The sequence below is a fragment of the Chlamydotis macqueenii genome, chromosome 10 (genome assembly GCF_036417535.1).
Source record: "Chlamydotis macqueenii isolate bChlMac1 chromosome 10, bChlMac1.mat, whole genome shotgun sequence".
NCBI lineage: Eukaryota > Metazoa > Chordata > Aves > Otidiformes > Otididae > Chlamydotis > Chlamydotis macqueenii.
In genome coordinates, this window is record NC_141565.1 from 7,765,927 (window position 1) to 7,784,739 (window position 18,813).

The 18,813-nt window shown below is 42.8% G+C and overlaps 1 protein-coding gene across 14 annotated transcripts in view; it reads left to right on the plus strand.

The window, feature by feature from the left end:
• USP4 (ubiquitin specific peptidase 4) overlaps positions 1 to 18,813 on the plus strand; it is a 75,068-nt gene that overhangs the window by 36,897 nt on the left and 19,358 nt on the right. For 6 of the 14 annotated variants that reach the window (XR_015259579.1, XR_015259580.1, XR_015259576.1 and 3 more), the window contains exons 4-10: positions 6,058 to 6,184; positions 6,805 to 6,950; positions 7,130 to 7,191; positions 12,433 to 12,576; positions 13,221 to 13,338; positions 15,952 to 16,125; positions 17,963 to 18,121. Coding sequence is in view for 9 of the 14 variants with exons in the window: in XM_086755726.1 (XP_086611852.1) it covers positions 6,058 to 6,184; positions 6,805 to 6,950; positions 7,130 to 7,191; positions 12,433 to 12,576; positions 13,221 to 13,338; positions 15,952 to 16,125; positions 17,963 to 18,121 (930 nt within the window). In the remaining 5 variants the exon portion in view is untranslated. Of the gene's footprint in view, positions 1 to 1,807; positions 1,960 to 2,091; positions 2,220 to 2,495; positions 2,627 to 6,057; positions 6,185 to 6,804; positions 6,951 to 7,129; positions 7,192 to 12,432; positions 12,577 to 13,220; positions 13,339 to 15,951; positions 16,126 to 17,962; positions 18,122 to 18,813 lie in introns of those variants that run through there. The other 8 variants (XM_086755727.1, XM_086755730.1, XM_086755732.1 and 5 more) reach the window with 8 other exon arrangements.

An 18,813-nucleotide genomic window follows, 5' to 3' on the forward strand; every position in this document is an offset into this window, starting at 1 on the left:
CTTTCTGTACTTTCATTTTTCCAACAACTAATAGAATAAAGGCAGTTTTCTAAGCTCCCTGTATCCTGGTGTCTGTATTCCTCAGTCTGGGTTTTTGGCCCAGCATCTGGCAGCCTGAATCAGAAATACCATTTTCCTACAGCTGTGGTAGGATTTGCAGAGCAGTTGCAAGGGCTTTACTACTTATTTATGTTTCCCAGCAAGTGATACCCATCTGCTGCTCACTGTGGCTTCCAAATGCTGCAGCAGAGCAGAGGTGGAATCCCTCGCCCCGGGGTGAGCGGCAGAGCTTCCCAGGAGCTTCTTGTGATTCTCGAACCAGCTGAGAGGACATCAGTTGAGATAATTTGTCTGTCCTGAGCATGGGCATTGACGAGCAGACGAAGGGAGCGTAGGAAGAAGGAGGGAGAGGACGGCAGCGTTGCTGTAGAAGCACGCGAAGGTATGCAGCGTGCTGGTCTGCACTGGAGCACGCGTGAGATGTTGCGCACGGCAGCACGTTTGCCCTGTAACCCGCCGCTTTTGTGAGGGACGCCTTCAAGGGCTGCAGCAAGGGATGGGCTTGAGGTATGGGCGGTTGTGCTGCACTCACGCTGGAGAGCAGATCGTGCTGCTCCTGGGTGAGAAATGACGTGGAGCACCAGTGTGCATCTCCACGCGTGTACTGGTATCTACAGCAGCTGCTGTTGAGGGGAGCCTCTGCCCACCGGGCTGGCAGGAGGGAGTCCAGTTGCTGATGACAATCCCTGTAAGCGAGCACTGAGCTGCATCCGAGTTCTGTCCTAAAAAATGCCAATGTTGCTGCTTTTCTTTTTTTTTTTTTTTTTTTGACAATGTTCCTGATTCCTTTTCCTGCAACAAAGGAGATGCAAACCTTGTGGTGGAGAGTGCCCCGTACCTCTGGTCCGTATCCTCCCTCCGCAGCCGCAGACACCCCAGTGAAGCGCCTGGCCTATCTGCGGTGAGACTGCAATAATGTCATTCCCTAGTACTGAATCAGAAAGCTCTGAATTAGACTATTTTAATTGTTCACCACTCTTCCTACGAGGAGGAGGTAATTCAGTAGCAGAGGGAGGTCAGCCCTGTAAGCTTATCTCAGAATGCTGCCTCACTGGAAGCACACACCCAGTCTTGCCATAACAGGGCATATCAGTTCCCAGAAGCCCAAAGGGGCCCTGCCCTTTGAGGAAAACAGGAGTAAGGAACAGGACTCCACTCTTGCTGGAAGGAGCAAGTGGTCGTCTTTTTCATTGTTAACTGGATGGACTTGCCCTGCTGTCAAAAAAATTAAAATTCTTTAGCATTTTACCCAGGAACGCTGCAGAATTGCCAGGCCTGGCTGGTGGGAGGTAGAGCCCATCTGCCCACCACGCTGCCAGGGGAGTGCTCCCCTGCGCAGTCATGGCCCCAGCACACCACTCCCTGTCTCTTTTTTTTCTTTTTTTTTTTTTTAATTGGCAAATGGATTTATTTGGTGTATTAAGTTAAAGCAGATTTTTGCATCTGTTTCACCATCACCGTGTTTCCCAATTTTCCCACTCCTCAAGGACATGCTCCCTATACAGCACAACGCTTCTCCATCAGCATACGCTACTTGAGACACAAATCCCTACATCTCTTCTGGAGAGGTGCTTTCCAGGGACACTCCCAAGCGCTGCCCCAGCTCCCCAGCCCGCAACATGGCGGCCGCCGCCATGGCACCCGCGCCGCCAGCCCCGCCCCTTCGAGCGGCCCCGCCCAGGCCCTCACATGGCGCGCGGGTGGGGCGGGGACAGCGCAGCAGGAGCACCCAGGGCGCACGCGCGCGCGAGCCGACATCTGCCTGCGACGGGGCTCGCGCACCGATATGGCGGCGGCCGGGGGAGGCGGCGGAGGTGCTGGGGTGCGGCCGGACACGGTGGTGCAGCGGGCCGAGCTGGGGCCGCTGCTGGCCACGGCCCTCAGGCCGGGGGAGTCCTGGTAAGCGCGGCCGGCTGGCCCTCCCCTCCGTCCCCTTCCCCTCCGGGCGGCGGGGCCTGTGGGAGCGGGCCGGGCCGGGCTGCGCCGCGCCGCCGCTGAGGGGGCCGCGCCGGCCGGTGCCGCGTGTTGCAGGTACCTGGTGGACAGCCGCTGGTTTAAGCAGTGGAAGAAGTACGTGGGTTTCGACAGCTGGGACGTGTTCGGCGTGGGCGATCCCGGCCTCTTCCCTGGGCCCATCGACAACTCGGGTCTCTTCGGCGGTGAGTGGCGCCCGGCGGAGCGGGGCCCGGGGCGGGAGGGTCCGGTGCTCGGGCCGGTGACTCCCGTGCGCGGCCGTCCTGCCGTGCGGGTTTGGCTTTTGAAGCCGTGTGCTCCGGATACAAGTAGCCGTGTTGGCCTTGTAAGCAAGGAGACTGGTGTGGCTTCTGCCGCCCGTGGGAGTGTCGGTATTTCTTAGGGTCATGGCAGTATGTGTGTAGATCTCGAGAACGGATTCTGTTTGATGCCACGTTTTATTGTGTCTGTCTCCCTTTTAGATCCAGAAACTCAGAGTTTAAAAGAAAACCTCATTGACGAGTTAGATTATGTACTGGTTCCCACAGAAGGCTGGAATAAGCTAGTGGCGTGGTATGGCTGCATGGAAGGACAGCAGCCGATTGTGAGAAAAGTAAGTATGGGTGAACCAAGTTCTCTTCAGCCTGGCTTCATTATCTGATCTCCACCGAACTTGGGTGATGTTTAATTTGCTAGATGTGAGTTAAGACAGGATCCTCAGCAGCTCTTTTGAGGTGATAACATAAGGCCTTTTTGCCTTGTTGTCTGAAGGAATCACCTTCCAATATTACAGTTAAAATGCCTGAGTGTTCACTGACTGTCTGGGGTAAGAACCATGAACCTTGCTCTGGTTAACTTTTGACGTTGCGATTGTTTGGAGCGACGCAGTGCCTGTATGTTCCATGGAATAGTTTATGCTTTGTTGAAAAATGCAAGCTGCTAGTCAAGCTTATGGATCTTCTGTGAGAGAATGAGGCATTGGAATAAACTGTCCTTTAGCACAGATGGCTTAGGGGCTTTCTCTGGAGTCCAAGATGGTTCTTGTTTTCTGTTCCAAAATTCTGCGATTCTAAAATCATGGGAAGAGATGTATTTGGGTTTTGTCCTGTAGATCTTGCCAGTGAAGTAATTCTGAGTATATAATCTGTTCCAGGAGGTGAAATGAGCACGTTGCTGTTTTGGAAATCTGTCAGACAGTTGTTTATGGGTGAAAGGGGAGTTTGTTTTTATTTTAGTCTTAAGTTTTTGCACTGACTAAATCGAGCGTTGCCAGTCTGTGGGGTTCGTTATGACTGATCGCTACACCAAGTGAGCAGTGTTGATATAATGAACAGAATTAATATTGCAAAAGTTTTAAGTAGGATTATATTACAAGAAGGGCTGATTTAAGGTACGCGAGACCCAGGAAAGTGTGGCAGCAGAAGGTAAAAGGAAATAAGATCCCTCTCTTGCAGACCCACTTATGCTACTCAGTGCTACTGGAACGCTGTCATTCAGCGTGGGCTAGACATTGTACGTAACAAGAAATTCTGGCATCTTGAGAAGGTGACCCCAGGCTCGCTCTGCTGAGGATATAGAACTCCCATGTGAACCAAAAGTAAGGGGAGCGGAAAAGAATTATAGCATATGAAGGAGATGTCTTTCTTTTTTAGTACAAACAGATAATTTCTTGAGGAACAGAAAACCTATGCTTAGAGGAAAAACTAGAACTCTTCCTGATCTGTGCCTCTCTGAGTGAGGAAGCTTTCGTTCATGGATTGGCTAAGCGCTTTCATGAAGTCTGCTGTGTTATTAGACACTCCCTTTTCTGTAAAACGTGTAAGCTGGACAAGAGGTTTGGAAGCTGTTGGGGAAACAGTTCGGTGACAAGCTTAACTGGGTGAGCCTCCTTTTCTTGGGATATCGGATGCCACTATTCAGCACTGTACGAGGGCTGGAGCTTAGAGCTAGTGCTCTTTTACAGACGGGAGATACTGAGTTATGGTGGTCCAGTTAAGAGTAAATTTTTGAGTTGCTGTAAGAGTTTCAGTCTCTGTTTGTTATTAAGCTGGTAACTGAAGTGGATTTTAACATTTAAAAAATGTTGAAATATAGCAGAATAGTAGGTTTGTGGGATGTTACAGCCTCTTACCAAAAAAAAAAGGGTCAATGGGATGCACAAGCTTCAGCACTGCGCCTGAGTAGAACGTGGTCAGTATCTGGTTACAGTGTTCTCCAGAGAGCAGTGGAAGTAAAGCTCGTAAAGCATTCAAGGACCACAAGTTTATTCCTTTTCCTAAAGCTGGATCAACTGTAACTTGTACATCAGAGTATCCATAAAAGTAGGATTGGGGAAGTAATTTTCAGACCTCCTTGAAATTTTGCAAGCTAGTATTCCACACCTGTGTACCTGGTGATCAGAGACAAGTACAGGAGGATTAGATTAGATTTATGTGTGGTTCAGGTTTCTTTTGATAATCTCAGACCATCTTTTCAGGCAGTCTTGTATAGAGTCGCCCTGCAAAGTGTATTAATGTGCAAAATATAACAGTGTGCAGCTTGAGCGGTTGAAGGAGTGTTGTGCTCAGATTGCTGTCCAACGGATGACCTGAGTTTTCCTTTGACAGAAAACAAGGTATCTCATCAGGCATTGTTGAAAAGACATCTGCAGGCAATTTCTTGCCGTTCATCCATCCTAACGGGCCCAGTGATCTGATCAGAAGCTGCTTCTTGGAAAGAGTTCTTTGATTTCTGGATATGGTTCTTATTTGTTTCTAACTATAGAATCCCGAAGAAGAGGAAGTTCTATTTAATGAAATTCCTTCTGAAAAAGAAATTGAGACCTTGTGATTTGGTTCTTTTGCATTCTTAAAAAAAGCAAACCAACCTGATCTGTCTGTCAAGAAGCTGTTTAAACAGGGAGTTTTACTTTCTCTTTCTGTTGTAACAGCAAAATACTGCAGACGTTTCCAAAAGTATTTGATAATTATTTACCTTTAAAACACCATGCATATCTAATACAGCCCTGTAAACGCTCAGAAGAGGGAAGCATAATTTAGGCAAACTCTTACAGTAACTCTTAGTCTTAATTCTTCTTTTCTTTCCAAAGCTGGGCAGAGTTGTTTAGTTTTTTTTTTTGCTTGGTTGGGTTTTTTTGTGGTTTGTGTTGGTGGCGTTTGGTTTGTGTTGGTGGCGTTTGGTTGTTAATCTGTAAAATGCTACAGACGTAGATGATAGCAAGTCTGGTGTCACATGAATAGAGTGTTTCAGTTGGAAGGGACCTACAACAGTCATCTAGTCCAACTGCCTGGCCACTTCAGGGCTGACTGAAAGTTACAGCGAATTATTAAGGGCATTGTCCAAATGTCTCTGAAAGACTGTTACTTTTAAAAATTATACCTGCTAGTTCAATGAAATATGATCTCCATTTCATAGACTTGATAGCTGCAAAGCACTGTGGAGAGTGTTGAGAAGCGTTTTGGTTTTTTTTCTCCAGTTACATCATGGTTGTCTCATAACCGGCCTCTGAAATGTGCTCTTCTTTCTGGCGTAATGTGTTTTGTGATCTGTAGGTGAAGAGTGGTATCTAGGCTTACAGAGTACCTTTCTAAAAATATGCTGAAAGCTACTGGCATGGGTAGATGCAGCTATGGGAGCATTCTCTCGGATGCGAAATTGATTTGAAAATGACTCTGAAATAAAGCAATGTCATCAAAACAAAGATTTTTTTTTTTTTTTTCTTTTTTCCTAGAATGCTCTGATTGTGTGATCAAGTATTTTGGATGGGTATTTAGCTGGCACTATCAGTTCAACTGTGATGATGGATCTTTGGAACTTTGCATTGTGGAAGGATTTCCTATGTTTTAAAAACAAAACAAAACCCCCAAACAAGCTGACAGAAGTTGTGACTGAAACTGGACTTGAGAGCAAGTCACTGTTCAGTTTATGGCTTGACTTGCAAGACTCCTAAATACTTAAAATATTTAGACAAGGATACCCTACGGAGCACTGCTCGGTATTTTAACCTTGTGTTGTTTTGTTGTCGTGTCTGCCTTCTGCTTGCAGGTAGTGGAATACGGTCTGTTTGTCAAGCACTATAAGGTTGAAGTTTATCTTCTAGAGCTGAAGCTGTGTGAGAGCAGCGATCCTGACAATGTGGTTAGCTGCCACTTTAGCAAAGCGGATACTGTTGGTAAGTGGTTCTCTGATACATGAAGCTGTTCTCTGATGCTGTCTCGAGATATTTTATGCCTGCCAGAACAAGAACGATGTTGATAAACTGGGGTGAGTTTAGTGGGCACCAATGGGACAGCTGGGGTGGGAGCATGTGATGTGTGAGAGGAGGCTGAGGGAGTGGCGCTTAACCGGGAGAAGAGGAGGCTTTGGGGGAACGTCATAGCACCCACGAGTAGGTTACTGAGAACTTGGAGTCTGTGGTTCTCCTACGATTCCTTTCTTTCAGTAACTGAAAACGCTTCCTTCTTGAACCCGTGTTTTCCAATGATGGCTGTTTCACAGAAGTTGGCCTTTGGGCAGAAACTTGTCAATGTGTTCTGAGCGTTCTGTGTTTGAGGGCTTGGCAGGCAAACATATGACTGAAAAGAGAAGTCTTTCGTTCTTTCAGACTAAATATTAGACAAATTGTATGAGCAATTGTATCTTCCAGGATACATTTTCTACTTAAAGGATCTTGAAGGGTCAGTGATGTACCTCCTGGGTGAATGTCTGGCTTATCAGATTTTTTTTTGCAAAAGCACTCATGTTTTAGGTATTTTGATGTGAGTGGTGTTTTCCCCCGCCCCTTCTGAACAGCTACCATCGAGAAAGAAATGAGAAAACTGTTTAATATCCCAGCGGAGAAGGAAACTAGGTTATGGAACAGGTATATGAGTAACGCTTATGAGCAACTCTGCAAGCTGGACAGCACTGTGCAGGATGCAGGGCTCTATCAGGGTCAGGTAAGGGGCGTAACTTTTTTTTTTAAGATTTCATGTACTGCTTTCTCTGACTTGTAAATGTTTTCACTTACTTCTATGTACTTTGAGTAAACATAAAAAATGTGATTTGTTAATGATTTTGCAGAAGCATTGTAGCAGATTGGCAGTTACCTCTCTGTGTTATCTGAACTGTCTTTCAGGTTGTTCTGATAGAAGTGAAAAATGAAGATGGCACGTGGCCTGGACATCCTTTCCTAGCAAAGTAAGGAAGCAAGCATGTTCTGATGGGTTCTGCTCTTCTGTCAAGCTTGTTCGCTTGTTTTTAGTGACCACGTGTTCTCTGTGAAAGCCTGGTGGCTGTTGTGGATTTCTTTGTTTTGAGCATTTTGAAGAAGGAGATAAAATCTTGACTGTAAATATTCTTCAGCAATTCTACTGCTGGTTCCTTGTCTCAGCCAGAGTCTTCTGTTTTAAAGCCTGTTTCAGATAGGTTGTGTAGGGATTAGATAGATTAGGTTTCCACGGTGCTTAGGAGACGAGCGTACTATTTGCAATGAGCTAGTCTACTTAAAAAGCTATCTCTGCAGGCTGCACAGTAGGGGAGGAAAAAAAAAAACCAACTCTGTCCTCTACCATTGTGAAATAAAAAGGATCTTGCAGTGTGTTTCCAGAGCCACCCAGCAGTAAATACTCAAAGAGTTCCGGTGGTTCTGCCTTAAAACGCTCTAGAGATAGCTTAACAACCCCCCTGCTGCCCAAGACAATTAGAAACCGGTAAATATTGCAGAGATATTATCTCTCTACTATCTGATTTAGAGATGAGTAAGGTGGGGGGCTGGTGAAATACTGTATGTGTGGAGTGAGTGGTGTAGAATGGAAGTTGCTTGCAATGATAAAGAACTGCTGTTACCTTCTCATACTACAGAAAGTAAAATCCTGTGATTTTATTGGTCTGATGGCCTGCTTACTTTCCTATGTGTAGGCCATCAGACTCGATATTGAGAAGGAAAATGTTTTTCTGTACAATACAGTTAAATTGTAGAGCTTGCTGCCAGTTGATTTCATTTGAGATCAAGATCTTACTAGTGTTAAAGAATGGATCGAGTAAGTCTGTGAAACCTGTTTTGAAACAGTTACCTACTTCTCAGATATAATACTGGGTAAATGGATCAGGAGAATGTTCATAGGATTATAATGAACTTTCTGTAAGAGTACAGTGTGAGAAGCATTTAAACGTTCATATCATTTGCATAATTGAGTACTAGTTGGCAGTCACTCTTTGAGAAGCAGCTGTGCAAGACCAGATGGTAACTTTTTGTTTCCATGTGAAGCAAAGCTAAAAAGGAGCCCTTTAGCATTCCCAGGCTTCAGTCTTTTTTTTTTTTTTTTTTTTTTTTCCTCCCCAGCAGCTAGTCTGTAGTCTGATAGGTAAAGACTTTTTTATTAAACCTCTAGGATATTTGAAGGAAAGTGATTATCAGTATGCAGGTTAGTATTTTCTAATGATGTGGAAATAATGCTTTGGTTTTTATAATGTGAACTTGAAGTTGTTTGACTTGACGCTGATGGTGGCTTAAAGAATTGTAATGTCATACATCTAGGATTAGCTGTTCCTTTGTACTTTGTCTTGGCTGTTTCCTTTGCTATTATCTCTGTTAGTTAAGAAACTAAGCGTGTATATTCCACGTAATGTCTTCCTTTTACAGTTGGTTTATCAAGTTCTGCCCTCTGGCTCTTGTGCCCTTATTTAGTCTTGTAGGTTAAATGCATAATAACAGCAATGTTTGGGAACCTGAGGAGGGGAAGAAGCCGGACTGCCCCTCCTCTTTAGGATTGACGTGGGTGTGTGCTGATCAAAGGAGGAGGACCTTTTTATGTGGATAGGGCAGAGGCTGTCTCTCAGGAAAGCAGTGTGCTTTAACGTCTTTGGATCATAATGAGCCCTGCTGGACTAACAGTATGCCTTCATACGCCAAAGGTGACTGTGTCACGTACGATAAGTCAAGTAGAAAGGCTGGACTTCAAAATTCTTTCTGTGTTTGAAATGGAAGGAGGGAAAAATCGAGAACTGATTTTTTCGTAGACATATGATAACAAAATATGATAACAAACAGTAAGTATTTTCCTGTTAGGGTCGGTGATGTTTTCTATGCCGTTTTATGTCTTTAAACTACTAATATTGTACAGCAGTTGCCTTGATAACCCCAAAACCGCTTATGAGTTGTACTCATGCTGTTTAAAATAATGAGGAAGGCAGTACTAGATCTGGACCAGGTGTGGGCAGTAGCAGATGCACGTAGGAGGAGTAAAAAAGGTTCCCTGTAAGAAGAAGGCATAATTAGCAATTATGCTGCTGTCTGCTGGTAGCACACAGGTCAGACTTTTCCCGGATGATTGAGTCCAGATATTTCTGTTGAATATATGTTGATGGTCTGGGAGGGACTTTCCTTCCTCTTTTTGGTGCTTCCTCTGTTTCATGTCATCACTCCCTGTCAAGTGTGAGTGGGCTGATGGCAGTCTAGACTGGATCGTTTGTAGATCTTAAGTTTTCTTTCAAGGATTACTTCACAAAGCTTTCTACCTTTGTTTTATGGGATTTATATTTAAAAAAAGGAATAGTGAAGCTTTTTTTTTAACTGAATATATTTTTAGCGAGTAAGCTAAATTTAACTTCTCTTTCTTGAGTCACTGGCGTTGCTCCATATTAACGCATTTGTAATTGCTCTGTTCTTTCCTTTCACGTCGGTCATAATCAGTTCTGAAGCTTATTTGGTTTCCTGCCATTTTTTTAGCCCATCTTCATATGAATGCATAAATACTTAATAGTCTGTAGCTTGTAATTTCTGTGATGTTTAAATATTCTCCAGCTAGTTCTCAGTGTTTTATTGAGAATCCTTAATTTTTTAAAGACATTCGTTTTATTAAGGGTAGTTTCACAATTCATTTAGTTTTGAGTACACTGTTTAAATTCCATCTCCATATGAAGTTGAAATCTAGGAAAGCACTGTGCAAAGATTTCTTATGAATCTTAGGTTGAGTCTTTTACTTAAGTTAATCTTGGAGTAACATGGATTTCTTTTTTTTCCCTTGGAGGGCAGTAATTTCATAAATAAAAGTATGAAGCTTTTCTACATCATTAAAAAAATTAACTTCTGTTTAACCATGTTCTTTCATTTGTCGGGTGTGTCAGCAGACAAACCTCAAGTGAAAGCATACTCTGATTTAGTGTATTCTGAGTTGATCTTTTTTATTTTCATTTTCTTTTGTTCTGGAAACATTAGATATCTGTATTGCAATGAAACGTTGCTAGCATTTTAACTGTTTTTATCAAGTCTTGCTAATGGGTTGGGACATGGTTTGTTTTTGCGGGTAACTACTTGGTATCCAGGACTTCTGTTGTCACCTCTGTGCGAATGGGGCAGTGTCCTTGAGAGCCTGGAGTATTGTGGGGTCATTAACAGTAGCTTCTGGGCTTAAAATGGAGAGCTTTCGTTTTTCTTAGCTGTATCTGTTCCTTTCACCTGGAATCGTAGCTACCTTTGTGATCATCTTGTGAAATGAGGAGGAGCAGCTGTGCTTAGTAAGTCCTCCATCTTTCTCTGGTTATTACGGATAGATGTGCAGATAAGTTGTGAAATATAGGAGAGCTTAGAATTTTTATCTTCCCAAGTGTATTTAATTTCTTTTTTTTTTTTCTCCACACTTGCAGTGCTGTTAACCTCTCTTTTTCTGTTGTTTTACTTCTTACGTGATCCTTCCCAACTTTCTAACAGGAATTCACAGCAGATCCTTGATGACTTTGCAGGTCCCCACTCTGACTTGTCCCTTATCTTTGTTTTTTGATCCGTGTTTTATCTTCCTCCGTGGTTCTTAGGGGTTTTTGTGTGTGTAGGACACTGTTGAAGTACTTCTTGGAACTCTTCAGTTGCCGTCTGACTCTTGGTTATGCACTGCTTCTATGCTTCTGTTGGAGATCTTGAAATACCTTAAGAGGTCAACCTTCTTTTCTCTTTTTCCCTGTTGGTTTTGCTTCATGTTACTTTCTAAGCGTCTTACTCTGTTCTCTCGCTGGGGTCAAACTTATCACGCAGAGTTGCTACATTTTCAAGTCTAGCAGTTTCTAGATTGCCCTTCTTTGCTTCTAGATAACTCACTTCTACTTAAAATTTTCCAAATGTGTTCTTAATGGATTTACAGGCTATCATTAGCTTAATTGTTTTATTATTTACCCTTGAAACTCCTGTATGTGGAGAGTAAATTGGATTGTTGTTTTAGTCTAGACCCACTTGTTCTCTCATTGGTCTTGTCTTTGTGCCCGGGGAATCTAGAGAAAGTTCCACTTCCAATATGTAGTGACCGGAAGGTTCTGTATTTTCAGAAATAATTGTCTGGATTATTTCAGCAGATTTGATAATTCTAGCTAGTATACATTCCAGTATGCTTTTGGGTTGTGCTGGCTGGTGGTTTTTCTGGTTTTTTTTTTTTTTTTTGGGTTGGTTGGGTTTTTTTAAGCATGCTTCGGGTTTAGACTGCGTCTGGGGTTTGCTTTTTCATCTGGTGCTCGGTTGTGCTCTGGACGTGTTAACCACTGTTGTGTGATGGTTGGTGTCCTGCACCTTTTTGCAGTCAGTTCTGCACGTTTATTCAGGCAAAGATGGAGAGAATAGGCTATTTTCCTGGTTAGCTCTTGCTGTAGAGAAATTGGTTAGTACCAAAATAGTTTCTTTAAGCTTATTTATGTAGTACTATATTATGGTTTTGCTTTTTTTTTTCTTTGTGGAGCCAAAGCTGTCTATGACAGAACAGTGAATTTTGGTGCCTTGTTGGTGTTCTGTAACTTTGTGGTTCATTTCTGGACCAGGAGGGTAGTAGTGTGGCATAGCCTGGGGTGTGCAACTGGATAGACTTGAGGCTTATGAACTTTTCATCCATTTCAACATCTCGGCCTCAAAATGCTGAGGATTGCTGTGTGTGCTGTATGCACATAGCAGTGCATCTTGCATCCAAACAACATGGTTGTATGAGCTAGGCTCTTTTGTGCCCACTCTGGTTATCTTCTTACTAATTAAGGTTCTGTTTGAGTGTGGGTGATTTGGGTTTCAACTAGGGAAGGACTGACTTTGTCACTTTTAATGTGGGACAAGTGTTTTGTGGTCTCAAGGTTAGGATTTTTTTGCTTGCTTGTTTCAGGGTAGTTTACTCGTAAACTTAAAGCTTGCTTCCCTGTCACCCATGCCATCCAAATTGCCTACTTATGTCAGTCTGCGACCCAGATTTTGTTTTAAGAATTGTTACTCCTGCTTCTGATACCTTTTTTTTTTTTTTGTCTGAGTTTTTTGTTCCAGACAAGTATTTGGAAGTGTGATCACACAGATCAAAACAGTGAATTCTGTGCAGGGGAGGCCAACTGTAATGTGTCAAGTCCTTGGAGTTTTGCGGGAGATGCGGCTGGGGGGTGAAAAAAGTAGTAGCACTGTTTCTACTTATTTTTCCTTTCTCCCAGATCAAGCACTGCAACTAGCAGAAACTTTACTACCTCTTCAAAATCATCAGCAAGTTCTTATTCCTCAGTGTCTGCCACTTCTGTCATTACTAACGGTGATAGCAGTAACTCCTATGGACTGAACAGCTCCCATCTGGGCAGGGGGTAAGAGCAGGAATGTTGTTTTGTTTCTTTGTCTTTCATGTGAATGAATACTCCTGTGCATCCTTGCCTGTGTAGAAAAGGAGTGTGGTGGTGCCCTACGAGGAGTTCTGCTACTCTTGTGTACTTGTTTGTCAAACTTTGCTTTTGAAACCACTGCATTCTGCTATTCCTTGCTCACTTGCAAAAGCAGCACATGTTCCAGAGCTTACTAGCTAGGAGGGCGTTGCCTGATTTTTGAGGGGACTGGGGGTATGAGAGAAGGGGTGATACTCTTTTCTACATCTACCAGTGTGGTAGAAGCCTTTCCAGGTAGAGATCATAATTTTCTTGTTAACTCTTACAATATATCGTGTAGAGTCCTGCTGTGTTAGGATTGTGTGCTGTGTACTTGTAGACAGAGGAAGTTAATGTGTTATGAGCCGTAGATTAATAATAGACTGTCTAATGATTAATGTTTCCGAAGTTAGCACATATACTTCACATTCCTGGAATTCAATATTGGCCACTATGAAGCAGCAGAAACACGTAGGCTGGTTAAAGGATTTCATTAAACAGTTTATTTGACATGTATTTGATGTGACTCTTAAACAGTATTGAGAGCTGGTAAACTCACTGTGGAGTTCACGGTCTTGTCTTTTTTCCAGAGGTTCTGGATTTGTCTGTAACTCTTATAACTGCAGGGACAGTGCTTCCCTCTCGCAGCCTGGACTCTGTGGACTCAGTAACCTTGGGAATACCTGCTTCATGAATTCTGCGTTACAGGTAAGAACTGGAAGGAGCCCTCCTTAGAATTAAATAAAAGAGCAGTCTTGCAGAGACTGTGGGTTAAAATCAGTGGAAAGAAAAGCATCTTTTAATTTGATTCAGTGGGGAGGCTGCGCCTGGAATGAAACTGAAAAGGCTGTGGGAGAAGTCCTACTAAACAGATGCCCAACGGTAACGTGAGGTCCTAATGCTGTTCTCTGGCAAAAATGGGCTGACTTGGAGGATGTTTGGACTTCTGTGTGCAGCATGAGTGACATAAGCAGGCCACGGCACAGGGTTCCGGAGTCTGTGTTTAAAGACTCTTGAAAACTTAAAATAGTGAAAAGCCGTAGGAGAGGTGCAAGGTGATTGTGTGGGGTGGTAAGATTGTAACGGTTGTGCAAAGCCAATAATTATTAGTATACTTACTTCACTTCATCTCTTAATTATTTTTTTTTTGTTCATTTCAAAAAATGCAGAAGCTTGTTAGGGATATTTGTTTGCTAAGGAATTGGTAGCACGAGCCAACTTACATCAACTTTGATATAAGCAACGGACAAACTTCTAGTGCAACGCGCGTGCTGTGTAATGACTTCTGTCACTCAGTGGTAGCTTTGAAAGTTAGAACAGATCTTAAAATAACTGTAACGCATTATGCCTGTGGTACTCAAGATACCACAGTAAACCTGAACTGCCTCACTCTTTTGTTCAACTGCACTTTATTTTCAGTTGTATCATGGTAACCTTAAAACACATCATATTTTCTTGAACTCCATAGCTAAGAGAGAACTTCTTAAATTAAGTTTGGCTATCAAAGTAATTTAATCCAAACACATTTCAATCTTAATTTTGCATGCAAAGTAATCATGTTAAGGAACGATTACTTTTTCTTGTATTTTCCACTACGCTTTAATTTTCTAGACTTCAGTCTTTTGAATGCAGATTTCTGCCTTCGTTTTTGGAAATTCTTGGAATTTTGTCAGCAGTGGTATCCCAGTGAGAGACTGATATCAAATAATAGCAGTCTTTAAGCACTTTAATGTCATTTTCCTGGAGGAAGACACTAATGCTTGGTCTTTGGAACTGCAGAAATTTGATAGGAAATAAATCCCACAAGGTACACATCAAGGCAGTGAAAGTAATGTTGGCTGAAGGGCAGGACTACACTTTCCTGACTCTCTCCAGATTGATGTACACAACTGTGCTGGGAGATCCGTGTGCCTACACGTATTTGGTGAAGCACATAACGGGCATCTGCTATGGGTCCTGAAATTTTAAGCATTCAGGAAGACCCCAGTTTAATATTTTGCTGATATTACAACACCTTGATGTCTTAGTAGTGTTAATCACAATCTCAGACTTGACTCTCTTTTTGTTCACATATCCAAGCCTTGCCTTACTTCTGAGTGTCACTTCTTGCTCTTAGTTTCTGTATTCGATGAAAGACTCAAAGCTACTTCCTGTGCTGGTTTTACTTATGTCCTGAGGTTTTCGGTGATTCCCCAGGATGTAATAAATCATTACTGTGATACACTGATAAGAAGTATGTAAAAAGGAGAGAAGAGAGAGTAGTATCCTTCCTGCCTGTAAACTTTGCTAACCTTTTGATGAGGACTTTTTTAATGGCGTGTGGTTCTTCACAGGATAAAGTATACTTATGTTTCACCTCAGGAATGAAAAAGGACCTCTCTTGTTCTCGCTGTTGCTTGTATTAGAATTTCAAGGTTAGAGAGTGGATGTGGGATGTAGACCTGAGAACATTAAGGTGGCATCTCTAAAGTCCTTCCTGACCTGTTCCATGCAGATTTCTATGTAATGCGTCAGTAAGGTAGCCTACCCTAGAACCTCGGTAATGTGTGGGAAAACAGGTCAACTTACAGTAATTAAGGGATTTGGTGAGTGTTGGCAGGACTGTGATGGTAAACTTTACTCTTCTGACACTTGCAGGCTTGGTTTTGTGACAGGCTTCAGCATTATACCAACCAAGAGACTCTGCTCAAATTGAAGGGTCAGTGGAAGTTACAGAACAAATTAACAAAATGTGGAGGGACGTAATACAAAGCGCAGATATCTTCCTTTCAAAAGTTGCTTTGCTTTGCTGAACTGATAAATACAGTAACTTTAAATGAACGCCTAAAACTTTTCTGCACCAAAGGAATGGAAGGTGACAAATGTGATGTCAGTTTTAAACAAATTTCTGAAGGAGAACCAAGGAGCTGCAGTCCAGTGAGCCTTAAGCTAGATAAACCAGTACAAACTACTCCAGAGGGAAGGCTTACACTTGCAGGCAAATATATTGTATAGGAGAGAAGTCAGTGTGGCATCTGTGAAGAGGAACCGTGCTTCAGAAATGAGCTGTTAGTAGTTTGAATGCTTATTTGGTGGTGATGTTTATTTCAACCGTGTATGTGAGTTGCACTGGTTACAGTGTCCTGCCCTCCCAGTAGATTTTTGGTTTTTAATTTTTTTGTGCGGTTTTTTTTTTTTTACTAAATAGATATTCAATTTCAGTCTCACCAGTTTTTTTAATAGGTTAGTATGTATTCTCGTGAGAAAGCTGGATTTGTTATTTCATTGTTGCACAGATTTATTGTCTTGTGCACCAAATTACTTTTCTTCATGCTTTTTCAGTGTCTGAGCAACACTCCTCCTCTGACTGACTACTTCCTGGAAGATAAATATGAAGCTGAAATAAATCAGAACAATCCACTGGGGATGAGAGGGGAAATTGCAGAAGCCTATGCAGACCTCATTAAACAGATTTGGTCTGGGAGACAGTCTCACGTGGCCCCGCGTATGTTTAAAGTAAGTGCTGCATGTTCTGGTAGCGTAGCTCTTTGACAGAAGAAACAGGGAAAGCTAATACACACCTTCCATGTGTTTTGGTGTTATGAAAGCAGTAATGACAGAATTGCTTCAGTGTGGTTTCACGTTTTATGTAAATGATTTCCAGGGTACAGGGAGGAACTTGCTGGTGAGTAGTGTCGTACCCTGGAATTGGTTACTGCTCCTTCGTGTCAGGTGCCTGACTTAGTAAATGACCGTCCAGCCTGAGAGCTGTTTACAGAGGCATCAAAATGAACCTTGCTACAAAACTAGGCAAGGTCATGTGAATTGCCAGCTGTGAACTTTAGTGAAAAAAGGTGTGCAAGTTATAAATTTAAAAAGTGAAATTATAAAGTAGAGAGCAAAATGCATCCCCCTATCTCTAACATATCTATTGATGTAATGTTTCCAGTGCTTCAGTGTAAAGAGCTGCTTTCAGCTGAAATACCACAGTGTAGTGGTTGTATATGAACCCTTAGAAAAACTGTAGCTCTTTTGTTTTAAACATAGTGCAAAGATGCTCCAGTCTAGAACAACGTAATCAAAGCATCCAAGGAACACTAAGAGTTTGCTTCTGTAGCGTGATCTCAGTATGCTGAGGGAGAATAACATCCCAAATGCATGAAATAACCAATGACCTGATCTTAATGTAAACGTGCATCCTGTTGGTGTTTAGGTTTTGCATGGTCTTGAACGTGAGGGTATATGCTTTCGAGACCTGGAGCAAAGTCTTATAGACTATAGGAATCTGTCTTCTGTAGGTAGTTCTGAAGCAACAAGATGTTGTTTAATTTCTGTGACTTGGAGTTGCTGGCACATCATCCACCGCTATTAGAGCGGTAAACTTCTGTTCAGAGGAGATATGTGAGTCTGTAGTGGACATCAGTAAAAGTGTGTTAATGTGGACTGTTCTTGTCTAAGACTGAAAGAGGAATTACTCTTTATTTCCTAGTACGATTGTTGTTGATTTAGTGACAGTGTTAGCTGTCTCTGTAATATAAACAGCCCTTCAGTTTGGGCTTCCTTGTAGTTGCCATCTCGAATGGTTAAAATGTACGAAGCATAATTCTGCAAGTTTGTTGGAGTCTCTGTGTTTATGTGAAAACTAGTGGTGGTCACTAGAACTGACTCCTTCAGCTAACTGTTGGTTTTCCTGTGGGACCCCTTTCTGGTGTTTGTTTTTTGTAGAAGTGGGAACACCAAATGGCGGTGTTGTGAGACAGCACTTAGGAAATAAGAGTCTGTACGTGGCTGTGCTCTGGCTGTATGTTTCTGGTTCTTGCTAACTCAGGCTGTTACATTTCTTAGCTTCATATCACAATTTTTAGAATAGCTAGGGATTACTGTCGCGATTTCAGATTTGGTTTTAAGCCAGTTTTGTTAGTTCATAAGTATGTTCTGCAAGCATTTTCAGTCTTGCAGTCCATCTGCTTCAAGATGCTACCCTGCAGCAAATCTTCATTTTGGGAACTATAGGTTTCTGTAAGAGAAACTGAAGTACAAAATACATCAGGCGTATGGGTTTTGTTTGCTGGTTGTTTACAGGTTCCTGAATTAGTATTGATAACTTAGATTTCTAGTGTGACAGCACTACATGCATACATCCAGCTCAACACTAGGGGAGGAAAAATAAAAATAGTCGGGAAAATTATTCTGGCACCCTTACTGCATTAGCATCCAGTTCACTGTGGTTTACTGCTGAGATAAGGTACCATGGAGTTGATCTCCGCTAAAGCCAAGATGTGAGTGTTTCTGTTCTTGTCTTCTACACAGAGGTAATGCTCGCCCCTCTCTGACTCTTGCCTTTGTGTTTCAGACGCAGGTTGGCCGATTTGCTCCTCAGTTTTCAGGATACCAGCAACAAGATTCGCAGGAGCTCTTGGCTTTTCTTCTAGATGGCTTGCATGAGGATTTGAACAGGGTGAAGAAGAAGCCCTACTTGGAGCTGAAGGATGCCAATGGCAGACCTGATTCGGTATGGTGCCCTTTACTTGAGGGTAGGGCAGGTAGTGCTTCCAAGGGACTTTAATTTGGTTTCGTGACACTTCCTGACCTTCCTACTCACAGGCCACACAAACATCCTCCCTATAAAGCAGTGTACCTGGGACGGGAGAACCCTGTCATGCTTTATGGCCTAGCTGACTCATGGCACCTTGTGACACACTGCTGTTGCCATGCCTTACAGTAGAACATCTGTTCCGGTACGGGCGTGCAGGAAGATGTGCTTATGGTACAACACTGACAGGGTTCTGCAGTGGAAAGGAAGTTAACTTGATCTCACAATGTAAAAGCTGCCTAAAAGTAGACTGTAGTTATTACCACAGCCTTTTCTCCTGAATACTTAGGCCCACTTTCTTCCTCCAGATGGACTGAGCAGCAGCTTCTAGTAGCAGTTTGAGGATAGTGCTTACTGTGCAGGCCATCATACTTCCCTGTGAGCTAGGGTGGGACTGGGAGCATTCTCCTGTGGAGGTGCTGGGGTGCCCCTCAAATACGGATCTGAACACATGCGCTGGTCATGGGGTTGTAAGCAGCTGTTCCAGTGTCCCAGTAGTAGACAGCAGAGTATCAAATGACATCCAAGAAATGCTGATAACTGTGTGATGGAAAGAATGCCCAGATGCCTTCATTTTGTTTAGGTATTTCCCTCCACCTGATGTAGCAGAT